Genomic DNA, 22,788 nt, shown 5'->3' on the forward strand with positions numbered 1-22,788 from the left:
TTAAAAGTAAAATTGGCAGCAGCAACATTCTCACCTATAGAGGTCGCTAGAGTGTGTGTTTTTCATCATGCTCTGTCTCATGACTAGAGATGAATGTTAATACACAGATGAGCTTTGCCGCAGATGATCATCACCTCTTATTGATAAAATTCAGTGATTTATAATTGAATAATTATTGGTTTTCAAATGAAAAATAACACCTAAAAAAACCTATAAAACTAAATCAAAAATAAAACGATTAAATATAATGTAATAAGAAAGCCTGTTTGAATATATCATTAAATAAATTTTAACATAAGAAGTCTTATTTGAATATATCATTAAATGAAATGTATAAGGTCAAGGGTATTTCTTAAATAGTAAAAAATATATAACAATAAATAAATAAATATATTACATGTGTGTATGTGTATGTAATATATATATATATATGTATATAATATATATATATATATATAATATATATATATATATATATTATATATATATATATATATTACTATATAATATTATATATATATATATATTATATTTGTCACCCTGTGATCCGTGGTTCAGAATATGCATTATTAATATTTGTTTGTCAATAAAACAACTGCAACAAAGCAGTTCCGCCCTTTGTACGCTTCCGATTACCTTTCACATCCCTTGCCACGTGCAAAGACCTGTCCAATCACCTCTTAGTATAAAAAATATGTGTGGACATCACATTTCCTCATGTTTCAGTGTGTGCGTGTGGAGTTTTCTGTGTGTTTCAGTATGGCAGTGAAGGAGATACAGCGAAATATGCAGGTATAAATCAGACAGCCAAAAAGACATGACAAATGCCTTTTTTTTTGTTGTTGTTACAAAGATCGCCTTGATCAGTGGTCATTAACAGGCGGATCGAGGTCCTTGTCCAGAGGCAGAAGCGTCCCATACGGACGCAGTGTTTGCCGTTTGTTTATACTACTTATTTAAAATGACCTGAATCAACAATTCTTGAGATTTTTGGCACAGCTAAATTGTTTTAGGTTTATCAACTTGAATTTGTAAAAACTACTAAGTTATCTTAATTCCTTCATGTTGTACACAAATGATGTGTAGAGCACAGCATTCATTACAGTGAAAGCTATATTCTCTTCTAAAACGGCTGGGAATAACAACACCTCGTCATGACAGCTAAAATATCAGAGAGTTCAGTGAAAAACAGAGCAAAGTGAGAAGAAATACGACACTGGATCAGAGAGTGAACTCTGGAGGTTGTGGCCCTCGCGAGTCCAGAGCTGTAATTACCACAATAAACCTCCAATCTGCCCTGATCCACCTTATTAAAGCAAACAACACCGCCAGCATGTGTGTTCAATTCAGAACTCGCATGTTTTTATGACCACGTCTGCCACATGAAGCACAGCCCTTTGTTCAGCGGCCACACATTCAGGAGTAAAAAACGCCATCAAAGCTGTACTGCAGGTGCTGATTTAAAGGGGAGCTATTATGCAGAATGACTTTCATAAGGGTTCAGCTGTGTGATGACAGTGTGTAAATATCAGCAGCTTCTAATGGTAAAAATGATTAATTCTATTCTTTATAATCACATATAAAAACAGTCTGCAGAAACGCATGGATTGACATCCTCCCGTTGTGCGTGTCATCAAAGGGGGAAAGCCCCGCCTACTTGTGACAATAGGTGCGTTCGATTTCATGCAGAGCTGCGCAGACCAATCGAAATCTGTCTTTAAAGAGGTGCATGCCAGTTAGAAATATTGTCCGGCTTGATGCTGTGCCAACACCACGTGACTGTCACATGTGGCAACAAAGTATGCGCGAATAGCGCTCCAAGATCAGACGACTGATCTGAGCAGCATCTGAAGAGCGACTGCACGAGCTGTGATGATGAACCGATATTACACCATTGGCCGAGTTCACCGCATGACAACAACCATGTGTGTTTTAGGTTTATTACTGAACAGATTCCGATTCACAATTTCAAAACAAACAATTAACTCTTTATACCATCTCTATCTTGTACACATCACGTTTCTTAAGACTACAAATATTTGACTGCAGTATCAAATTTTTTATATATTTGTTCATAAGGCTATGGTTTGAAGGTTTATTCGACCTTTTTTATATAGACTATTTAATGCATTCAGCTCCGTGAATGATTTAAATGAGAAATGAAGCTTACTGAGTCAAGTTAACCTTATTGTACATTGGATTCCACTTTAATGAAATATATTAAACAAACTCGATTAATGTAACCATTTAGAGGAAAACCTGCATGTTTACTATGATTTTAGACCTAGGGTGCCACCATCTTGGAATGTCGCTGTGTCTGACATCACGGGGTTGGTTCCGTTCACTTAGCTGAAACAGATACAATTTAAGTTAAGGGAGACTGTAAAGCCTAATTTAACCCAGTGCGTGAAGTTGTGGGTGTGGGCTTTTACAAAATACAAGCATCAGATGTGTGTCTAATGTAAAAGTATATATATTTATTCTATTTTTCTTTTTCCCCTTTTATTACCTATCATCTGATGCCGCTTTGATCCACTCTCTGTATTACGCTGCCTGACTGCCTGTCTGTGATAGTAATGGACTGAACACAGACACTGGACAGCCTAATTTAACCCTAATGCATGAAGTTGTGGATGAGCATCACAGAGCTGGTGCAAATACAACAAAGACAGGCATTTAAGTGTCTTGAGTTGTCTATTTTTCTTATTTTAATACCTTTCGTTTGATGCGCTGTGGTCCACTCTCTCCCGCTGCTCCAGCGCTGCCTGACGAGGGGATTTACATTCAGACTAATGCAACGATTAAAGTCATGCTTCATGCTTTATTAAGTCACGTCTGTGTGGATTGTCAAGACATATTTCCTTATCAAGTCAATCAACTCGATCTCTCAACATGTATGAAGGATAAAACCTGCCATAAGAAACCCCACGCCGATCTCAGTTTGGTTTGAACACAAGCAGACATAAGGGGCTGTAGCAGTGGAAAGTGAAAGTACCCGCCCCACTAGTGAAGATTTTCTACAACACACACACACACACGCACGCACACACACACACACACACACACACATACATACACACACGCGCTCACATACTTGTATACATGTTTTTACAGGGACACTCCCCAGCCAAACAGTATAGTGTTCAATAGACATCTAATAGATATCTAAACAGACAGTTTGGCTAAAACAATTCTAAACTTGGGCTGTCACTGAAAATCTAATAGACATCTAAGAATAGCACAAAACGACCCCCCCAAACCCCCCCCCCCCCTCTTGTGGATCATGTACGTAGTGTCCACATAGTGTGATGACCTCAGCGAAATCAAGTCATGTAGTGTAAACGGCACAGCGATCTATCGATATTTTAAAATCCTTTAGTGTGAACTAGGTTTTAGACATCTATTAGACATGCCTTGCTGGATCATAAGCAAATGTATTTTATGCACACACAACATAAACCTGTACACACATACACACACACACACACACAGGAGGAGGATGAGACTTTAAAGGTGAGTCCTTCGAAGTCCACACAGGCTGACACGAGTGTTTTTGAAATGAGACGGTCTTGCCTACAGAGGACAAATCTCGTCACGGTGTGTTGCTAGATCGGATACGTTTGGAGTCGGTGGTTAACGAGACTAATTTGTATTATTTATTAAATTCCGATTTATTGTATTTATTAATGTCTACCCCCACCCCAGCCCTAAACCCAACCGTCACAGTAAGGTAAAAACAGTAGTTGTACCGAGTATTATTCATGTCATCTATTAAATTACCCAATAAATTTTAATTTTTTAAAGCCTACCCCCACCCCAATCCTAAACCCAACCGTCACAGTACTGTAAAATATTACGACTTCCGGTCGGCCGCGTATTCGATCTAGACTTTACCTCTCGTCACCAGGCATCCGTAACAGCTGCTGTTATTAAGCGCTGATAAAATTGTAATGATTATTGTTAAAATAAAATGTTCAAAGTGATTTTAAAACTTATTTTAAGCGATCTGAAGGCAAAACAAGGTATACAGAAGCTGGGAAATATATTTCCTTTGGTGGCGCATTTCGAATGTGTCCTGCGGATGATACAGCCTCTGAAATGAGACACAGCTACACTTCAATTCAATTCAGTAATTGCTTTATTGGCATGATAATGTTACAAATGAATTGCCCAAAGCAGTTATAAAGTTTACATAAAAAGTAACATATATATAACAAACAAAAACACAGTAAATAGTAAGTAGTAAAAAATATTTATAAATAATAATAAAAAATAAATATCAACAATACATCATATTACTCAATATATCATATTATATTAATATATCACATTAATATTCAATATATCATAATATGATTAAATATATCACAATTAATATTCAATATATCATATTATTATTAATATTCACATTATATTCAATATAATCATATGATTAAATATATCACATTAATATTCAATATATCATATTATTATTTAATATATCACATTAATATTCAATATATCACATTAATATTCAATATATCACATTAATATGTCAATATATCACATTAATATTCAATATATCACATTAATATTCAATATATCATATTATTATTCAATATATCACATTAATATTCAATATATCACATTAATATTCAATATATCATAATATATTCAATATATCACATTAATATTCAATATATCACATTAATATTCAATATTATCACATTAATATCAATATCACATTATATTCATATATCATATTATTATTTAATATATCACATTAATATTCATATATCATAAGATTATTCAATATATCCATTAATATTCAATATATCATAATATATTCAATATATCACATTAATATTCAATATATCATATATTATTCAATATTCACATTAATATTCAATATATCACATTAATATTCATATATCACATTATTATTCAATATATCACATTAATATTCATATATTATTTATTATTTAATATATCACATTAATATTCAATATATCAAAATATTATCAATATATCACATTAATATTCAATATATCACATTAATATTCAATATATCACATTAATATTCAATATATCATATATTATTCAATATATCACATAATATCAAATATATCACATTAATATTCAATATATCATAATATTATTCAATATATCACATTAATATTCAATATATCACATTAATATTCAATATATCACATTAATATTCAATATATCACATTAATATTCAATATATCATAATATTATTCAATATATCACATTAATATTCAATATATCACATTAATATTCAATATATCATAATATTATTCAATATATCACATTAATATTCAATATATCACATTAATATTCAATATATCATATTATTATTCAATATATCACATTAATATTCAATATATCACATTAATATTCAAATATCACATTAATATTCAATATATCACATTAATATTCAATATATCACATTAATTCATATATCACATTATTATTCAATATATCACATTAATATTCAATATATCACATTAATATTCAATATATCACATTAATATTCATATATCACATTAATATTCAATATATCACATTAATATTCAATATATCACATTAATATTCAATATATCACATTAATATTCAATATATCACATTATTATTCAATATATCACATTAATCAATATATCACATTAATATTCAATATCACATTAATATTCATATATCACATTAATATTCAATATATCACATTAATATTCAATATCACATTAATATTCAATATATCACATTAATATTCAATATATCACATTAATATTCAATATATCACATTAATATTCAATATATCACATTATTATTCAATATATCACATTAATATTCAATATATCACATTAATATTCAATATATCATAATATTATTCAATATATCACATTAATATTCAATATATCACATTAATATTCAATATATCACATTAATATTCAATATACACATTAATATTCAATATATCATATTATTATTTAATATATCACATTAATATTCAATATATCATAATATTATTCAATATATCACATTAATATTCAATATATCATAATATTATTCAATATATCACATTAATATTCAATATATCATAATATTATTCAATATATCACATTAATATTCAATATATCACATTAATATTCAATATATCACATTATTATTCAATATATCACATTAATCAATATATTATATTATTATTTATATATCACATTAATATTCAATATCAAAATATTATTCAATATATCACTTAATATTCAATATATCACATTAATATTCAATATATCACATTAATATTCAATATATCATATTATTATTCATATATCACATTAATATTCAATATATCACATTAATATTCAATATATCATAATATTATTCAATATATCACATTAATATTCAATATATCACATTAATATTCAATATATCACATTAATATTCAATATATCACATTAATATTCAATATATCATAATATTATTCAATATATCACATTAATATTCAATATATCACATTAATAAATATATCATAATATTATTCAATATATCACATTAATATTCAATATATCACATTAATATTCAATATATCATATTATTATTCATTATCACATTAATATTCAATATATCACAGTAATATCAATATATCACATTAATATTCAATATATCACATTAATATTCAATATATCCATTAATTCAATATATCACATTATTATTCAATGATATCACATTAATATTCAATATATCACATAATAATATCAATATATCACATTAATATTCACTATATCACCATTAATATTCAATATATCACATTATTATTCAATATATCACATTATATCAATATATCACATTTAAATTCAAATATCACATTAATATTCAATATATCACATAATATTCAATATATCATATTATTATTTAATTTATTATATTGTTATTCAACATATCATATTATTCATACAAATCAATAGAAAAATAATAATAGATCAGAATAAACTGTACATTTATCATCAACATTTTAGGATAAAACAGTAATAACAATTAATAATCATTATATTACAATGATTCATTCATAATAATCTAGGTGTGTGTGTGGTGTGTGTGTGTGTGGTGGTGTGTGTGTGTGGTGTGTGTTTGCAAGCGCCATCACTGATGTTTTTATTGGTCTCCTCTCTCTTTTTGTGACAGGCATTAATGTATTGCGCCGCTAGAAGAACACAGTCAGTTTTTTTCCTCTAATAAATACTGAAGCTGTGTTTTATCATCTGACTCAGTGAATTGGGTAAAAGCTCTGTAGTTTGGGGTTGAATGATTCTCTGATGTGCTGATAGTTTGTGCAGCGGGTGAGGAAGTGTTCCTCTGTCTCCACCTCTGCCTGGCCACAGTGTGAGCAGATGCGGCTCTCTCTGGGTTGCCAGTTCTGTCTGTATCGGCCCGTCTCTCCAATCAGACTGTGAGCACTCAGCCTGTATTTGGCCATGTTGTTCTTAATTTACTGTCCTTTACTCCACTCAGACATGTTGCTGTGGTTAATCTCTATTTAGGTCTAAATAACATTGAAGTTTACTTTGTTTTCTTGCTTCATTCCAGTAAATTAGGCTTAATTCTTTGGATGAGCATGTCCGTGTCCTGATGCTGCCTGCTGTTAGTCATATTTGCTAAGTTGGTTTGTGTTTGTAGCTTTTGGACCATCTGAATCAGGGGGCTTTTTGTCCATGTCCATTTCTTGGTTTTTGAGGGCTTTAAAATGATAAGAGTTGGAGTCACTGATTTTAATGTGTTTCCAAAATTTGACAGCTCGTTTCTCAATGCGCATGAGAAAATACTGGCCTAATTCTGCCCTGCATGCAGACACGCGCACACACACACATAAGCAGTTATTTTTAGAATTCCAGGGGTCTTTGTGGAACTCTGGTTCCAAATGGAAGTTCTATGACATCACTGTAGTAAATTCCTTTGGACACACGCACACACACACACATGTAAATGTTTATAGGAGATAGTGTGTATTGCTAAGCTACATTTCACCTTATAGCTCAAGTGATGAGCGTTGCTGAGTGTCTAGCATTTGAACAAACAGCTGGAAAATTACCCCAGGGGTCTCATACTCAATTTACCAGGGGGCCGCTGGAAGCAGAGGCTGGGCCGCATCAGGTTTTCCACGAGAAATGAATTATATTACTAATTATTAATATATTATATATTATTTTGTTTATTTTTCATCTTATTTGTGTTTAAAAAAATAAAAATAAAGAGATTTGAGAAGATTTGAATTTTTTAACACAAAATAAGATGAAAAACAAACCAATTAAAAAGTAATAAGAAAATAAATCAATCAGTAATTAAAATTAATAATAGAAATAATAATAATAATTAGATTTACTGTTATCCTCTGTGCTGTTGTTACAGAAAAAGAAGCAACACTGTGTTGTTGTCATTTGTTTTGACAACTTTTACATCATATAGAAATATATGTAATGTTCATTGTGTGAGGCACTGCAAAAACAATGCAAGTCGAGCGATGCAAATGACCCACAAATAACGGTGTGACCCTATAATTGGTCCGGCTTACCGGGGACTCTTATTGCCGATGGACAGGTGTTGATATGACTGCAGATAGCTACATTAGGCGGCACCGAGTTCCTTTTCTTTAATCCCGTCGTCTACACACATCTTTGATTTCATTTGTCAGAGAGGGAGAGAGAGAGAGACCTCACATGAACTTTTATAAGTACCATTTCAGCTCACTTCCAAGTGAAAAATAGTAATTAATCACTCACTCTCTCATCTTCAAGAAGAGCCCACAGTAACTTAGCTCTTCTGTCATGTTCTGTGGCTGACTTGACTCGCGTTGCTCCTGTCACACTATCCTGATGCAGGCACACAGTTCCAGCTTCTCCAGATCTCGTTTGATCAGGCTCATTGTCAGATTTACTTCTGGTTTTAAAGAACTTAAAATAAGCTTGATTGCCTTTTTGCAACTTCGAAAATACAATATTATTTAGGTAGGCCACTATGACATTATTTATTTTCACTGCTCACTGCACGCGAAACATAACCACCAGCCAAGAATAAGAAATGATTGGCTGAAATATTGTTAACTAGTCCACACAACCTTTGCATGCACACTCTCGCTCTCTCTCTTTCTTTCTCTCTCTCTCCTCTCCTCTCTCTCTCTCTCTCTCTCTCTCGCTCACATGCGCACACACCACACACAACACACCACACACACACCACACACACTTACACAAACTAGTGATGGGAAGTTCGGATCATTTTACTGACTCGGATCTTTGAGTCTGATTCATCGAGATAAACGAATCTTTTTTCAGAGTAATTTCGTTCAATTTACCAAAATATTTTAAAATGTTACGAATTGCTTCCAAACACATCTACAACGAGCCCAAAAGGTTGATCACACAACAATTAAGTCATAAATAGAATACTATAAGAAGAGAAATTAATAATTCAATGTTTACCTGCTCTTTTGTCTATGAAGGTATTTTTGTCTCTTTGCTCAGCTCACTCACCTCTTCATATCTTCAAATGTCAGTGTTTCATCACTTTACACTGACAGTCACATATAATCTTAACCAATGTACACAGTCTGAGCCGATAGGAGCCATGATGAATAGTTCACCTTTCCAGTCTTCTGGTTCTTGAGTCGTTCGTTCATCACGTGATAGAATGACTCAAACCCGAGGACTCGATAGGTGAACGGATCAAATCTCTTTCCGGCTCTAAATGCATATGATTGGCTTCTGTCTGTCACGTGATTAACGACTCGACCGAGGACTCATGAGGTGAACGGATCAATTCTCTTTCGGCTCTAAAAGCATATGATTGGCCGTGATGAGCGAAAGACTCAAACCCAATAGAGGACTCGAGAGATGAAACGGATCAAATCTATTTCCGGCTCTAAACGCATATGAAACACTCCATGTCAACGCGGCTGTAACTTTCACTTTCACTTTAACTTTTGCCTGCACCAAAGGCCAGCCAATGCCCCCCCTGAGAGCCATATACCCCACCATGATGGTAGGTTCGTTCAGCTTCACACCAACATAGGCAAACTTGTGGGTCGCACTGCCATTAAACTTCAAATTAAGGCGGGAGCCACAAACCATCGTCCCGCGGGCCACATTTGGCCAACTTACCCAGCAGAGGCTCGAACCAGCGACCTTCTTGCTGTGAGGCCATTGTGCTACCCACTGCACCACCTCGTCGCCACTGTAGTGACCAGAGCTGCTGTTTGCACTTTGCTGTAAATGGTGGCACAGAGGATTGTGGGATATTTGCTTGATGTGTGTGTGTGTGTGGTGTTTGAAACTCATTCAAGTGAATGTGAGAAACTCATCATGTCAGCTCAAGCTACATTCATGATGGAACAGCTGTCACACACTCTCTGTTTGAGTTTATTTTATGTGTGTGCGCGCACATTGGGTGCACAATGTGCATGTGTTTGTTTTTGTGTGTGTCTGTGTTTGTGTATGTGTGTCTCTGTGCCTGCATTTTATTTGTTTAAGTCTGCATTTGTGTGTGTGTGTGTGTGTGTGTGTGTGTGTGTGGTGTTGTGCGTGTACATGTGTCTGTGTTTGCGTATGTGTCTCTGAGATTGTGTGTCTTATGTATCTGTGTCTGTTATTGAGTGTGTATCTGTGTTTGTGCATGTGGGTATGTCTGCATTTGTGTGTGTTTGCTTGTGTGTGTCTGCTTTTGTGCATGTTCACAGTGTGCTTGTGTGTATCTGCGTTTGTGCGAGTGTTTGTGTTTCTGTGGTAGTGGTTGTGTGTATTTCTATGGTGTGTATGCGCGCGTGTGTATCTGTGTTTGAGCAAGTGTTTGTGTGTCTGTGCTAGTGGTTGTGTGTGTATTTCTATGTGTGTATGCCGCGTGTGTATCTGTGTTTGGGCAAGTGTTTGTGTGTCTGCATAGGCCTGTGTTTGTGTGTGCACATACATGCGTGTGTATCTGCATTTGTGCGACTGTGTGTGTCTGAGCTTGTATGAGACTGTGTGTGCATCTGTTTTTGCGAGTGTTTCTGCTTTTGTGTGTGTTTGTGTGTGGTGTGTGTGTGTGTGTACATGCAAGTGTGTATCTGCTCTTGTGTGAGTGCAGGCTTGCATGTGTTCATCTGCATTGTGTATTTGCATCTGTCTGTGTGTATCTACTTTGTGTGTGTGTGTGTGTGTACATGTTTGTATGTGCACATGCATGTATCTGCATTTGTGTGTGTCTGTGTGTGTATGTGTCTCTGGGATTGTGTGTCTTTGTGTATCTGTGTTTGTACGTGTCTGTTATTGAGTGTGTATCTGCTTTTGTGTGAGTGCAGGCGTGTGTGTGTGTGCTTCTGCATTGTGTATTTGCATCTGTCTGTGTGTATCTACTTTGTGTGTGTGTACATGTTTGTATGTGCACATGCATGTATCTGAATTTGTGTGTGTGTTTGCGTATGTGTCTCTTGGATCGTGTGTCTTTGTGTATCTGTGTTTGTACGTGTCTGTTATTGAGTGTGTATCTGGGTTTGTGAGTTTATTTGTGTGCGTGTCTGGGTTGTGCATGTGGGTATGTCTGCATTTGTGTGTGTCTGCTTTTGTGCATATGCACGTGTGTATCTGCGTTTGTGCGAATGTTTGTGTGTCTGTGCAAGTGGTTTTGTGTGTATGTCTATGCATGTGTATCTGTGTTTGTGCGTGTGTTTGTGTGTCTGCATTGTATCTGTATGTTTCTGCATTTGTGTGTGTGTGTTTGTGCACATGCAAGTGTATGCATCTGAGTTTGTGTATGCGTGTGTCTTAATTTGTTTGTGTATTTGCATGTGTGTGTGTGGTGTGTGTGTGTGTGTCTGCGTTTGTGCAAGTGTGTGTGTTGTCATTAGAGGTCAGGTTGTGTGTTGTCTGTGCAGTGTAAGAGCAGACTGTACTAAAGTCTCCCTGTAGAGCTGCAGGCCTCTTCTGACGTATGATCAGTTGCTCAGTCTGTTTACACTGCCGCTGATCTCTGCAGCTGATCTGGGATCAGGACGCTCAGTCAGGGTTATCCTGGGACTGCTCGGCCTTGTGGGTGGGCTGACCACCACGGCCCCTGTTTGCAGCGTCAGCCTATAAACAGCAAATAAAATAGCAGAAGTGCACAGCGCATGAACTGAAGATGGCTGCAGTGACAGACTAAAGCCAATGAAGGGAGAAATCTGAGCAAAACTCCCAGCTGATAGTTTGGAGACCTGCTTTTTTTTTTCAAATAACATGTAACTGTTTCCCAGTACTGAGTTGCAGTGAAAGGTCCACTGCGTAAAACTAATGCCACAATAGTTGGCGGTTCATACCGCTGTGGCGACCCCTGATAATAAGGGACTAAGCTGAAGTAAAATGAATGAATGTAAAAACTGGATCATACAATCGCAAACATTTCAACCTCTATAGAACTAATACATGTTTGAATCACACCTGAGATGTATATCTTCCGTTTTGTTCCCCCCGCCCCCGGATTTTCAGAGTCAAATGTTGGCTGGTATGGTTAGAATGACCCAAGCCTCATTCTAATAATTTTGAATAAATAAGGTTGTTTTGCTTGTTGTAAATATGCTATTTTGTGTTTTAAGTGAAGAAAAAAACAGCTGTACAAAAATGTATATTTGTCATATTTACTTCATTGTAAATCATTGTAGTTATTATTATTATTATTACTTGCAATAATGTTTAATATGGTGTCAGATTAGTCTCAAAAAGATTAAATTTTTTAAATAAAGTTTGTACGTGCACAGCACAATACAGCACACAATTTGTGAATTTGTGAAGTAAAAATCATTAATATTTGCCAAATGAATTAGATTTGTGTATATTATGAATTTCGTTTTGAGTTGATGAATTGGATTTGTGTGCTTTTTAATCATGTTTTAAATTGACGAATTGAGTTTGTGTATTTTGAATTTACAAATTGGATTTGTTTATTTTTAAATTTACGAAATGGATTTGTTTATTTTTGAATTTACGAATTGGATTTGTGTATTTTTGAATAGTCTTTTGAATTTACGAATTTTATTTGTTTATTTTTGAATTTACGAATTGAATTTGTTTATTTTCAAGTCGTGTTTTGAATTTACGAATTGGATTTGTTTATTTCTGAATTTACGAATTGGATTTGTGTATTTTCAAGTCGTGTTTTGAATTTACGAATTGATTTTGTGTGTTTTTGAATCGTCTTTTGAATTTATGAATTGGATTTGTGTATTTTTGAATTTACAAATTGGATTTGTTTATTTCTGATTTATTTCTGATTTGTTTATTTTTGAATTTACGAATTGGATTTGTTTAGTTTGAATTTACGAATTGGATTTGTGTATTTTCAAGTTGTGTTTTGAATTTACGAATTGATTTTGTGTGTTTTTGAATCGTCTTTTAAATTTATGAAGGGGGATTGGGGAGGGGGGATTGGGGCTGAGGCATGGCGCTGCTGTTCAGACTGACACCGACACAAGGAGTCATTGTGTTAATTTGTTTCTTTTAATGACGGCAGTAAAAAACTGAACAATTATTTGTCACTGTACAACCGTACAAAATGAACATTTATTTTTATACTTTTATTTTTTTACCTTTGCTTTAGTATACTACTTTTTCCTAAGGGTGGATTTACTGACTTACTAAGATCAGTCTTGTACAGCCAGGGGAGTATTGTCACTCTGACAGTCAAGTTGGGTCAAAGCTAGGGAGGCCCCGATCTGATTCTAATGCTTCAAGCTTTATAATGCATTGAGCACATTTTCCCTCTAAGTATGAACCTTAAGAGAAGATCTTGCTTTACCTAAGAGAATAAATCAGGGATGCTGCATATAATCCCTTAAACACGTCTCTTATAACCATTTAGGTGTGAACGTGTCATGGCCAGAAGCAGCTTCACAGAAAATAATTCATCAATACATTTACTCTGGCTTAGTCACTTATTTATCAGGGGTCGCCACAGCGGAATATACTGCCACAGAAAACAGTATAACACAGAAATAAAAATTGTTATGAAAAATGACAATGCAAATGATAAAAGAAGGGGCGACGCAATGGCGCAGTAGGTAGTGCTGTCGCCTCACAGCAAGAAGGTCGCTGGTTTGAGCCTCAGCTGGGTCAGATGTCGTTTCTGTGTGGAGTTTGCATGTTCTTCCTGCGTTTGTGTGGGTTTCCTTCGGGTGCTCCGGTTTCCCCCACAGTCCAAAGACATGCGGTACAGGTGAAATGGGTAGGCTAAATTGTCCATAGTGTATGTATGTGTGTGAATGAGTGTGTATGGGTTTCCCAGTGATGGGTTGCGGCTGCGTAAAACATATGCTGGATAAGTTGGCGGTTCATTCCGCTGTGGCGACCCCAGATTAATAAAGGGACTAAGCCGAAAAGAAAATGAATGAATGAATGAATGAATGATGAAAGAAGAATGCAACATGTCTCAATCAAGAACAAGTTTGGAGCGTATGTTTGATGCATAAGAAGTTAAAATTCATACATATAAATCTAATACCTACTTACTAATAGAAAACAGGCCTATACACTACTGTTTATAGCAATGAGTGCATTACAAGAATTTCTATTATTAAATATTAATGTTAAAAAATGTATTTAGTTTTATTTATCTAATAATTCCAGACAGCTTTTTGTGAATTTGCAATATTCTCAAACAGAACTTTCAGTGGTATTTGTAAAAAGGCTTGTACATATAAATTATATATATATATATATATATATAATATATATCTATATATATATATATATATATATATATTATAATATATATATATATATATATATATATATATATACATACATACATACATACATACATACATACATACATACATACATACATACATACATATATATATATATATACATACATATATATATATATATACATATAATACATATATTATATATAATATATACATATATACATATACATATATATATATATATATATACATATATACATATATATATATATATATATATATATATATATATATACATATATATATATACATATATACATATATATATATATATATATATATACATATATATATACATATACATTTTATATATATATCTCAACATTATCATAATCAACATTTATAGCTAAACCACTTAATTGTTCCTACAATGAAAAAAGCGATTATTTTTTTAAGTTTTATTTTTTTAAAGTGATTACTTTACAAAAAGTGAGTAAACCCCACATTATAAAAACAAATATTTTTATCTTGCTTCAAGTTATTGTAACAAGTGAATCAAGTTTGAACAAATTTATTTAAGTCATACAAAGTTTAACTTAATATTTTAGTCCGTTTGATTGCTGTAAGTTGAGATGACTAGAAAAGTAAATTTGATTGAACAAAAAAAATTATAATGTTTTTACAGTGCATTGTAGCTTAAATCTGTAAAGTTGACTTGGTTTTTATAATTATGCACATCAATTACATTTATTAAAGCTACAGATTTGCTCACTTTTTAAGTTAAGTCAACTAATCACTTTAAAAGCAATGGCTTTACTCACTTTTTTAAAGTAAAATCATGTCACTTTTATAGTGCTATAACAAAGTCTTTAAATGCTGTCTACAGTTCTGGTTTTAGTCATTCAAACTCTCCCTGAAGACATTGGGAAATGCAGAATAATACTTTGTTTTACCCATAAATCATCTTCAGTAACCACTGCCACTCTTCTCCAGAAAAAAACACCAGACAAAAGTCATGAAACCAGAACAACAAATCAAGTCAAACACAAACAGTAGACGCTCGCACTGAGCCACAGTATTTCACAATGACATGCGGCTTTTCCTGCTCAACAACATCAAATAAAGACACAACCATCACAAGCAGAGGAGAACTTCTCAAAACAGTTCACCCAAAAAATGAGAAATTTGTCGTTATTTACATGTTTCTAACCATGATTAACATTTTTTTCTTCTATTAAACACAAAAGAAGATATTTTGAAGAATGTTGGAAACCGGTAACCATTGACTATCATAGTATTTGGTTTTCCTACTACACTGTAAAACCCAACAGTCAACTTTATCAAGTGAAATGAGTGTAGTTAACTCAAAATTGACTAATTCTACTCATTTGAAAAGAGTTTTGAACCCAGTGTTGAAGGTAATGAGTTGATTAAACACCTCATTACATCAACTTAAATGGAGTTTGTTCACAGTATCGTATAGATTCGTTTTTTTAACTCAAATGGTTTGTTGCAATCGGTTTCCTAAAATGATTTGAGTTGCTTTAACTTATGGGTTTTACAGCACTCAGCTGGTTTAAGTTCTCTTCATGTATTGGTTTGTACTGTGCTCAAATTGCTTCAAGTTCACAGTACTCATTAGGATCAGTTTTTGAACTTAAATGGTTGTGTTGCAATCAGTTTTGAGTTACCTTAACTTTTTGGGTATTACAGTGCATGGAAGTCAGTGGTTACAGCTTTCTTTAAAATATCTTCTTTTGTGTTTAACAGAAGAAAAAACTCATCAAGGTTTGGAATCACTTGTGAGTGAATTTTCATTTTTGGGTGAACTGTCCCCTTAAAGTTTTTGACTCTTCTAAAGCATAAAAATACCATAATATGTTTGCAGATATTTAAGAAACATGATAAGTTAACATTCTTGTTTATCTATAAAAACAATGCTGAAGTCAGATACTGTATTTGCTTTGAAAATGTCTATTACGTGCCAGAACGTAATCTCGGCTGCCTTGGTGGAAACAGAGTTTGCATGCAAATTACATCAGTCAAACGGACTAAAATATAAATTAAACTTTGTATGACTTAAATAAATTTGTTCAAACTTGATTCACTTGTTAAAATAACTTGAAGCAAGATAAAAATATTTGTTGTCTTGACTTTCCATTACATTTTTTTTATAGTGTGGGGTTTACTCACTTCTTGTAAAGTAATCACTTTAAAAAAATAAAACATAAAAAAAAAATCGCTTTTTCATTGTAGGAACAATTAAGTGGTTTAGCTATTATAATGTTGATTATGATAATGTGGATTATAATATATAAAATATTATATTGTCCTTTTTTTCCCCATATCATGATGTACATCCACTTGAAATGGTCCTAAGATGTAAAAAAACAAAAATCTACGGCGGTGTGTGATTTCGTTATGATATTTGATTAAAGGGCATACATTTAAAGAGAATACATTTTCACAAAAAAATAATGAAGTGGACAGACACATCGGGCATAACAAACACTACTATATACATCTAAAATAACAAGAGTGAAATCTTTTGACTTCATCCCGACTTTAAGACCGGTGTGTCGTGATCTTGGAGGATTGCGCAGTGTTTTTCTGGCGTGTCAGGACTCTTGGGAGAACGTGTCAGTCTCTGCTCTTCATTAAGGGTTTGTTGTGTTGAGCGAACAGCCTGTTCCTATTAGCGCTCATTTCCTTTCTGCCATCTGATTGGCTGAGCTGGAGTCTGATCGGGTCGTCTGCTGGTCATTGATTGACTGAACTGATTGTGATGTCGGGTAACACTAGGATTTACACCGCCAATTATGTCGACAGGCTCGTAACAAATACCACATGAAGCCTTTTTCTGCTGTATAATAAAAATAAACGCAGTCTACTTAGTCAGCACACTGAAAATAAATGTCACATCACGGTCATGATTGCTTTATAACTACAGGAAAATGGCAACGCTGGATAGGAGGACTGTTATTATTATGAATATGTATACTAAAATATTACAACATGCATTCACTGGCTACTTCATTAGGTACTTACTAGTCCTTAGTTGAACCCTCTTTTGCATTCAGAACTGCCTCAATCCGTCGTGCCATAGATTCCACTAGGTACTAGAAAATTTTGGTCCATATTGACATGATAGCATCACGCAATCGCTGCAGATTTGTCGGCTGCACATCCACGATGTGAATCTCCCGTTCCACCACATCCCAAAAGTGCTCTATTGAATTGAGCTCTGGTGACTGTGGAGGCCATTTGAGTACAGTGAACTCATTGTCATGTTCAAGAAACCAGTCTGAGATGATTCACGCTTTGACATGGCACGTTATCCTGCTAGAAGTAGCCATCAGAAGATGGGCTCACTGTGGTCATAAAGGGATGGACATGGTCAGCAACAATACTCAGATATGCTGTGGTGTTGACACAATGCTCAATTGGCATAATAGGCCCAAAGTGTGCCAAGAAAGTATCCCCACACCATTACACACCACCAGCAGCCTGAACCTTTGATAGAAGGCAGGATGGATCCATGCTTTCATGTTGTTGACACCAAATTCACCTGGCACATGGTGTGGACTTCTGCTGCTTTAACCAATCCACCTCAAGGTTGGACGTGTTGTGCATTCAGACATGCTCTTCTGCATACTTCGGTTGTAACGAGTAGTTATTTAAGTTACTGTTGCCTTTTATCAGCTTGAACCAGTCTGGCCATTCTCCTCTGACCTCTGGCATCAACAAGGCATTTGCGTCCACAGAACTGCTGCTCACTGGATATTTTCTCTTCTTCAGACCATTCTCTGTAAAGCCTAGATATGGTTGTGCGTGAAAATCCCAGTAGATCAGCAGTTTCTGAAATACTCAGACCAGCCGGTCTGGCACCAACAACCATGCCACGTTCAAAGTCACTTAAATCGCCTTTCTTCCTCATTGTGATGCTTGGTTTGAACTGCAGCAGAACTGCAGGTACACTGCAGGTGTACCTAATAAAGTGGCCAGTGAGTGTATGTATGTTTGAATGATAAATAATAACAAATATTTGAGATTAATGAAAGTTTGCTTGGTAAATGGAAAATATGAAATTTTAACATTCCTCATTTATGCAGATTATTATGTTAGTCATATTGTTGATATTTAGATCAAGTCTTTTGTTTATTTATTATTTTTAAACACATTAATTATATTTTAAACAAAATTAATTAAATATTGGGAAATAAAAATAGTTTAAATGATATTAATACTTTTTATATTTTACAAAAATATGTAAAGTTTGCTAAGAGTAGAAAAAATATTAGATCACACAATATATTCACATTTTTAATAGAGGATGGATAAGCTATTAGACAGCACGACTTGTTTTATCAATATGGATATTAATATTTGTCACGCATGATGTCCTGCACTCTTGCTATTCAATGTTTGTCAAATTTTCACTCTTTAAATTTTTTTTCTCTTCAGGACAAAAAGCTGCGTCTCTTTGACCCGCGGGCTCAGCCATCAGCGGTTCAGGTACTGTTCAAAATCAATCTCATTATTTTTATTCATATATTATTTGCCAGAGTGTCATTTATTATTATTATTTATTTATTTTTGGCATTTTGTCTTGGTTTAAGTGGACCATTATTTATATATTATTTAATATTATAAAACAACCGTTATATTTATATATATATATATATATATATAATATATATATATATAATATATATATATATATATATATATATATATATATATAATATATTGTCATTTTTTCTATGACAATTATCTTATATATGAGGTGGTTGAATGCTTGATTCTGATTGGCTGATGAGCATTTATAATATTTAATGATTTTTCAGATAAATAATAAATTTTGTGGCCACATTACCTCCTAGGGTGTGCATTATTTTCTAATAATTCAACGGCCGATTGTTAATTACTCCTTCAATAAATTTGATGAAATGATTTAGTTGCTGTTAGTTATATTGAATTTAAAGGTAATCCTAACTAGAAAATTCATTATATTAAATATAAAAGCACGTGAATTTTTCCATGGCATTTTAAGACAATAGAGTACTGTATGTCATACCTGCCAACATTTGTCTCTGAAAATCCGGGAGAATGGGGGTGGAGGTGGCTTGGTGTCGGGGGTGAGGTGTCTGAATAACACAGCTAAGAACCAGGTCCTCAGGTGATCGGATACTATACCTAAGTCGGCGAGCCGTGGGTGTTACAGACTGTATCAAAAAGACTGAAATTCCGGGAGTCTTTAGGGAGAAATAACAAAATGGGAGGGTGGCGGGAGATGGGTTTGAAAAACGGGAGACTCCCGGAAAAAACGGGAGTGTTAGCAGGTATGCTGTATGTTTACAGTAGTGTTTAAAGGTTTTTGCTCAGTAAAGCCGTGTTCACTCTAGTTTTTCAGTATGTGGAGTTGTTTGAGTGGTGCTGTGAAAAGGGGTGGGGTTACACAGATGATGCAACACTGCTGAATTGAGTGATTCCTCCATGTTTTAAAATGGTCACGTTTTGATCACCAAGCCAACTTTGGAACGCAATTAAAGTGGAAACCTTTTACGCTAGCTTGCATTTTGCATATGTATCAATGGAAGAACTTTTTTTTGAAAGCCAAGAATGCTTTTATTTGAGCACGAACAGTAGTATTTTGATATATCACTACACTTTATAAATTAACTGATTATTTTTTTAATATATTGTAAAGTATTACTTCTGCTGTTCATTTAAATTTCAACTTTATTTACTTTTATTTCTATTTTTAGCCAATCAGATCAGACCGTTATTTAGTGACTCGTTCTAATTGACTGATTCACTTTGAAATGACTCATTCTGATTTTCTGATTGATTGATTTACTCTGGATTTTCTTATTCTGATTGCCTGATTGATTGATTCACACTAGAGTGACTCATTCTGATTGCCTGATTGATTGGTTAACTCTGGAGTTTCTCATTCTGATTGGCTGATGTTGGTTAACTCTGGAGAGACTCATTCTGATTGCCTGATTGATTGGTTTACTCTGGAGTTTCTCATTCTGATTGGCTGATTGATTGGTTAACTCTGGAGTGACTCATTCTAATTGGCTGAATAATTGGTTTACTCTGGAGTTTCTAATGCTGATTGATTGATATGGTCTGGACTAGTCTGGAATAGTCCTGGTTCAGTAGACATTTTCATGCTGATTGGCTTATGAGTTGGTTTGCTGGCTGATAGGTTCACCCTGGAGTTTCTAATGCTGATTGACTGTTTGATTGATTGATTGATTCCAACCCACTAAACCCTGATTAATACACTGTGAGGTCCGTGTGAAGGTGATGGTGTTTTTGATTGTGGAATACCATCTAGCTCTTGTTTTAGATTAAATCAATGGCACCGGAACGAGGAAGTTGAGGTCAGATTATTCCACAGTCAGTGGAGGTTTCTCATTGTTTGCTCTGTCTTCTGAAGGTAAATAAAGCTCGGCTGAATCTGACAGGTCACACTTGATTAGATATTACTCTCGCAGAGCAAACACACAGCAGATCAGATCCAGTCGTTTGATCAGACGTGTGAGCTGCTCCTGAAGCTTTTCCCAGTCTCTCCTTTCGCTGTCACTCAGGTGTTTCATTCAGCTTCATCACACCTGCTTTATTCTTCTTTGATCTTATCGGAAGTGGACAGGTCGGTCGTTACAGATGTTATGATGTATAGATGGCATAGGTAATGTGTGTGTGTATATATATATTAGGGGTGTGACGGTAACCGCATCACCGCCTTACTGCCATAATAAGATGTCAACCGCGGTGATGTGGTTATTACCGTCATCACCGCCCATTTTAGTTTAGTATTTGTTTTTGCTTGTGAATCTTTCAGGATTGTATAGAAAAACAGAATAAACTAAATAAAAGGAATAAAGGGCCTGCACTAAGTTTTTTCCACCTAAATTACAAATTTAGATTACAAAACGAAAACACTGAATCCTTTTTATAACCAGCATAGGCTGTTTTTATTTAAGCTTATTTTAATAAAGCAGACCTACTAACTCAAATCAATCGCTCCACAGAAAATAAGCATTTTTAACGCACCGCTGTAATTCTATATCCCAATCTCTTATCAACATTTTTAATACAAGTCATTATTTTAAAGATTATGACTTGAGAATATGATTTTACATCAGCGCTGCTCTTTTCTCTTTCTCCCTCGCGCTGAGTTCAGGTGACGGAGTGTTGTGAAGTAGTTAAACTCTCCTCAGTTTAATTTACAGTGTCAAACTCTTTGACACAATGAAAAGTAGTCAGTGTAAAGTTCGTTTAGCAGTGTAAATTTATTGTCCCTTCAAAATAACTAAAAATACAGCCAATAATAGCTGAACCCCTGGCAACAAAAGTGAGTACACCCCTAAGAAAAAAATTGAAATGTTAATATTTTGTGTGGCCACCATCATTTTCCAGCACGGCTTTAATTCTCCTGGGCATAGAGTTGACCGGAGGTTCACAGATTGCCACTGGAATTCTCTTCCACTCCTCCATCACAACATCACTGAGGTGGTGGACATTTGACACCTTGTGCTCCTCCCCTTTTTTTTCAGTATGCCCCAGAGGTTTTCTATGAGGTGTATATCTGGAGACATGTTTGGCCAGTCCATCACATTTACCCTGAGCCTCTTTAGCAAGCCAGTGGTCATCTTGGAGCTGTGTTTGGGGTCATTATCATGCTGGAACACTGCTTTGCGGCCCAGTTTCCGGAGGGAGGGGATCATGCTCTGCTTTAATATGTCAGAGTACATGTAAGAATTCATGTTTCTCTCAATGAAATGTAGCTCCCCAATGCCAGCAGCACTCATGCATCCCCACATCATGACACTCCCACCACCATGTTTAACGGTAGGCAAGACACACTTGTCTTTGTACTCTTCACCTGGTTGCCGCCACACATGCTTGACAGCATCATGTTCCACAGTAATAATTTTGGCAACATCTCATTAGAATATCAAGTAAAAATCATGCTAAATTACAATGTTTTGTAAATGTCCTACTGTAAATACGTTAACTTTTTGATTAGTAATCTGCATTTCTAATCTCTTTTCATAAAATTTTTCTCAATTTTT

At 34.2% G+C, this 22,788-nt stretch overlaps 1 protein-coding gene across 1 annotated transcript in view; it reads left to right on the top strand.

Annotated features, from left to right (window-relative positions):
• Positions 1 to 22,471, top strand: part of LOC130217234 (coronin-7-like) — a 54,902-nt gene extending 32,431 nt beyond the window's left edge. The window contains exons 7-9 of the mRNA XM_056449307.1: positions 19,163 to 19,213; positions 21,208 to 21,362; positions 22,270 to 22,471. Coding sequence (XP_056305282.1) covers positions 19,163 to 19,213; positions 21,208 to 21,362; positions 22,270 to 22,471 — 408 coding nt within the window. The remainder of the gene's footprint in view (positions 1 to 19,162; positions 19,214 to 21,207; positions 21,363 to 22,269) is intronic.
• Positions 22,472 to 22,788: the final 317 nt, after the last annotated feature.

This window comes from Danio aesculapii, chromosome 3 (genome assembly GCF_903798145.1).
Source record: "Danio aesculapii chromosome 3, fDanAes4.1, whole genome shotgun sequence".
Taxonomy (NCBI): domain Eukaryota; kingdom Metazoa; phylum Chordata; class Actinopteri; order Cypriniformes; family Danionidae; genus Danio; species Danio aesculapii.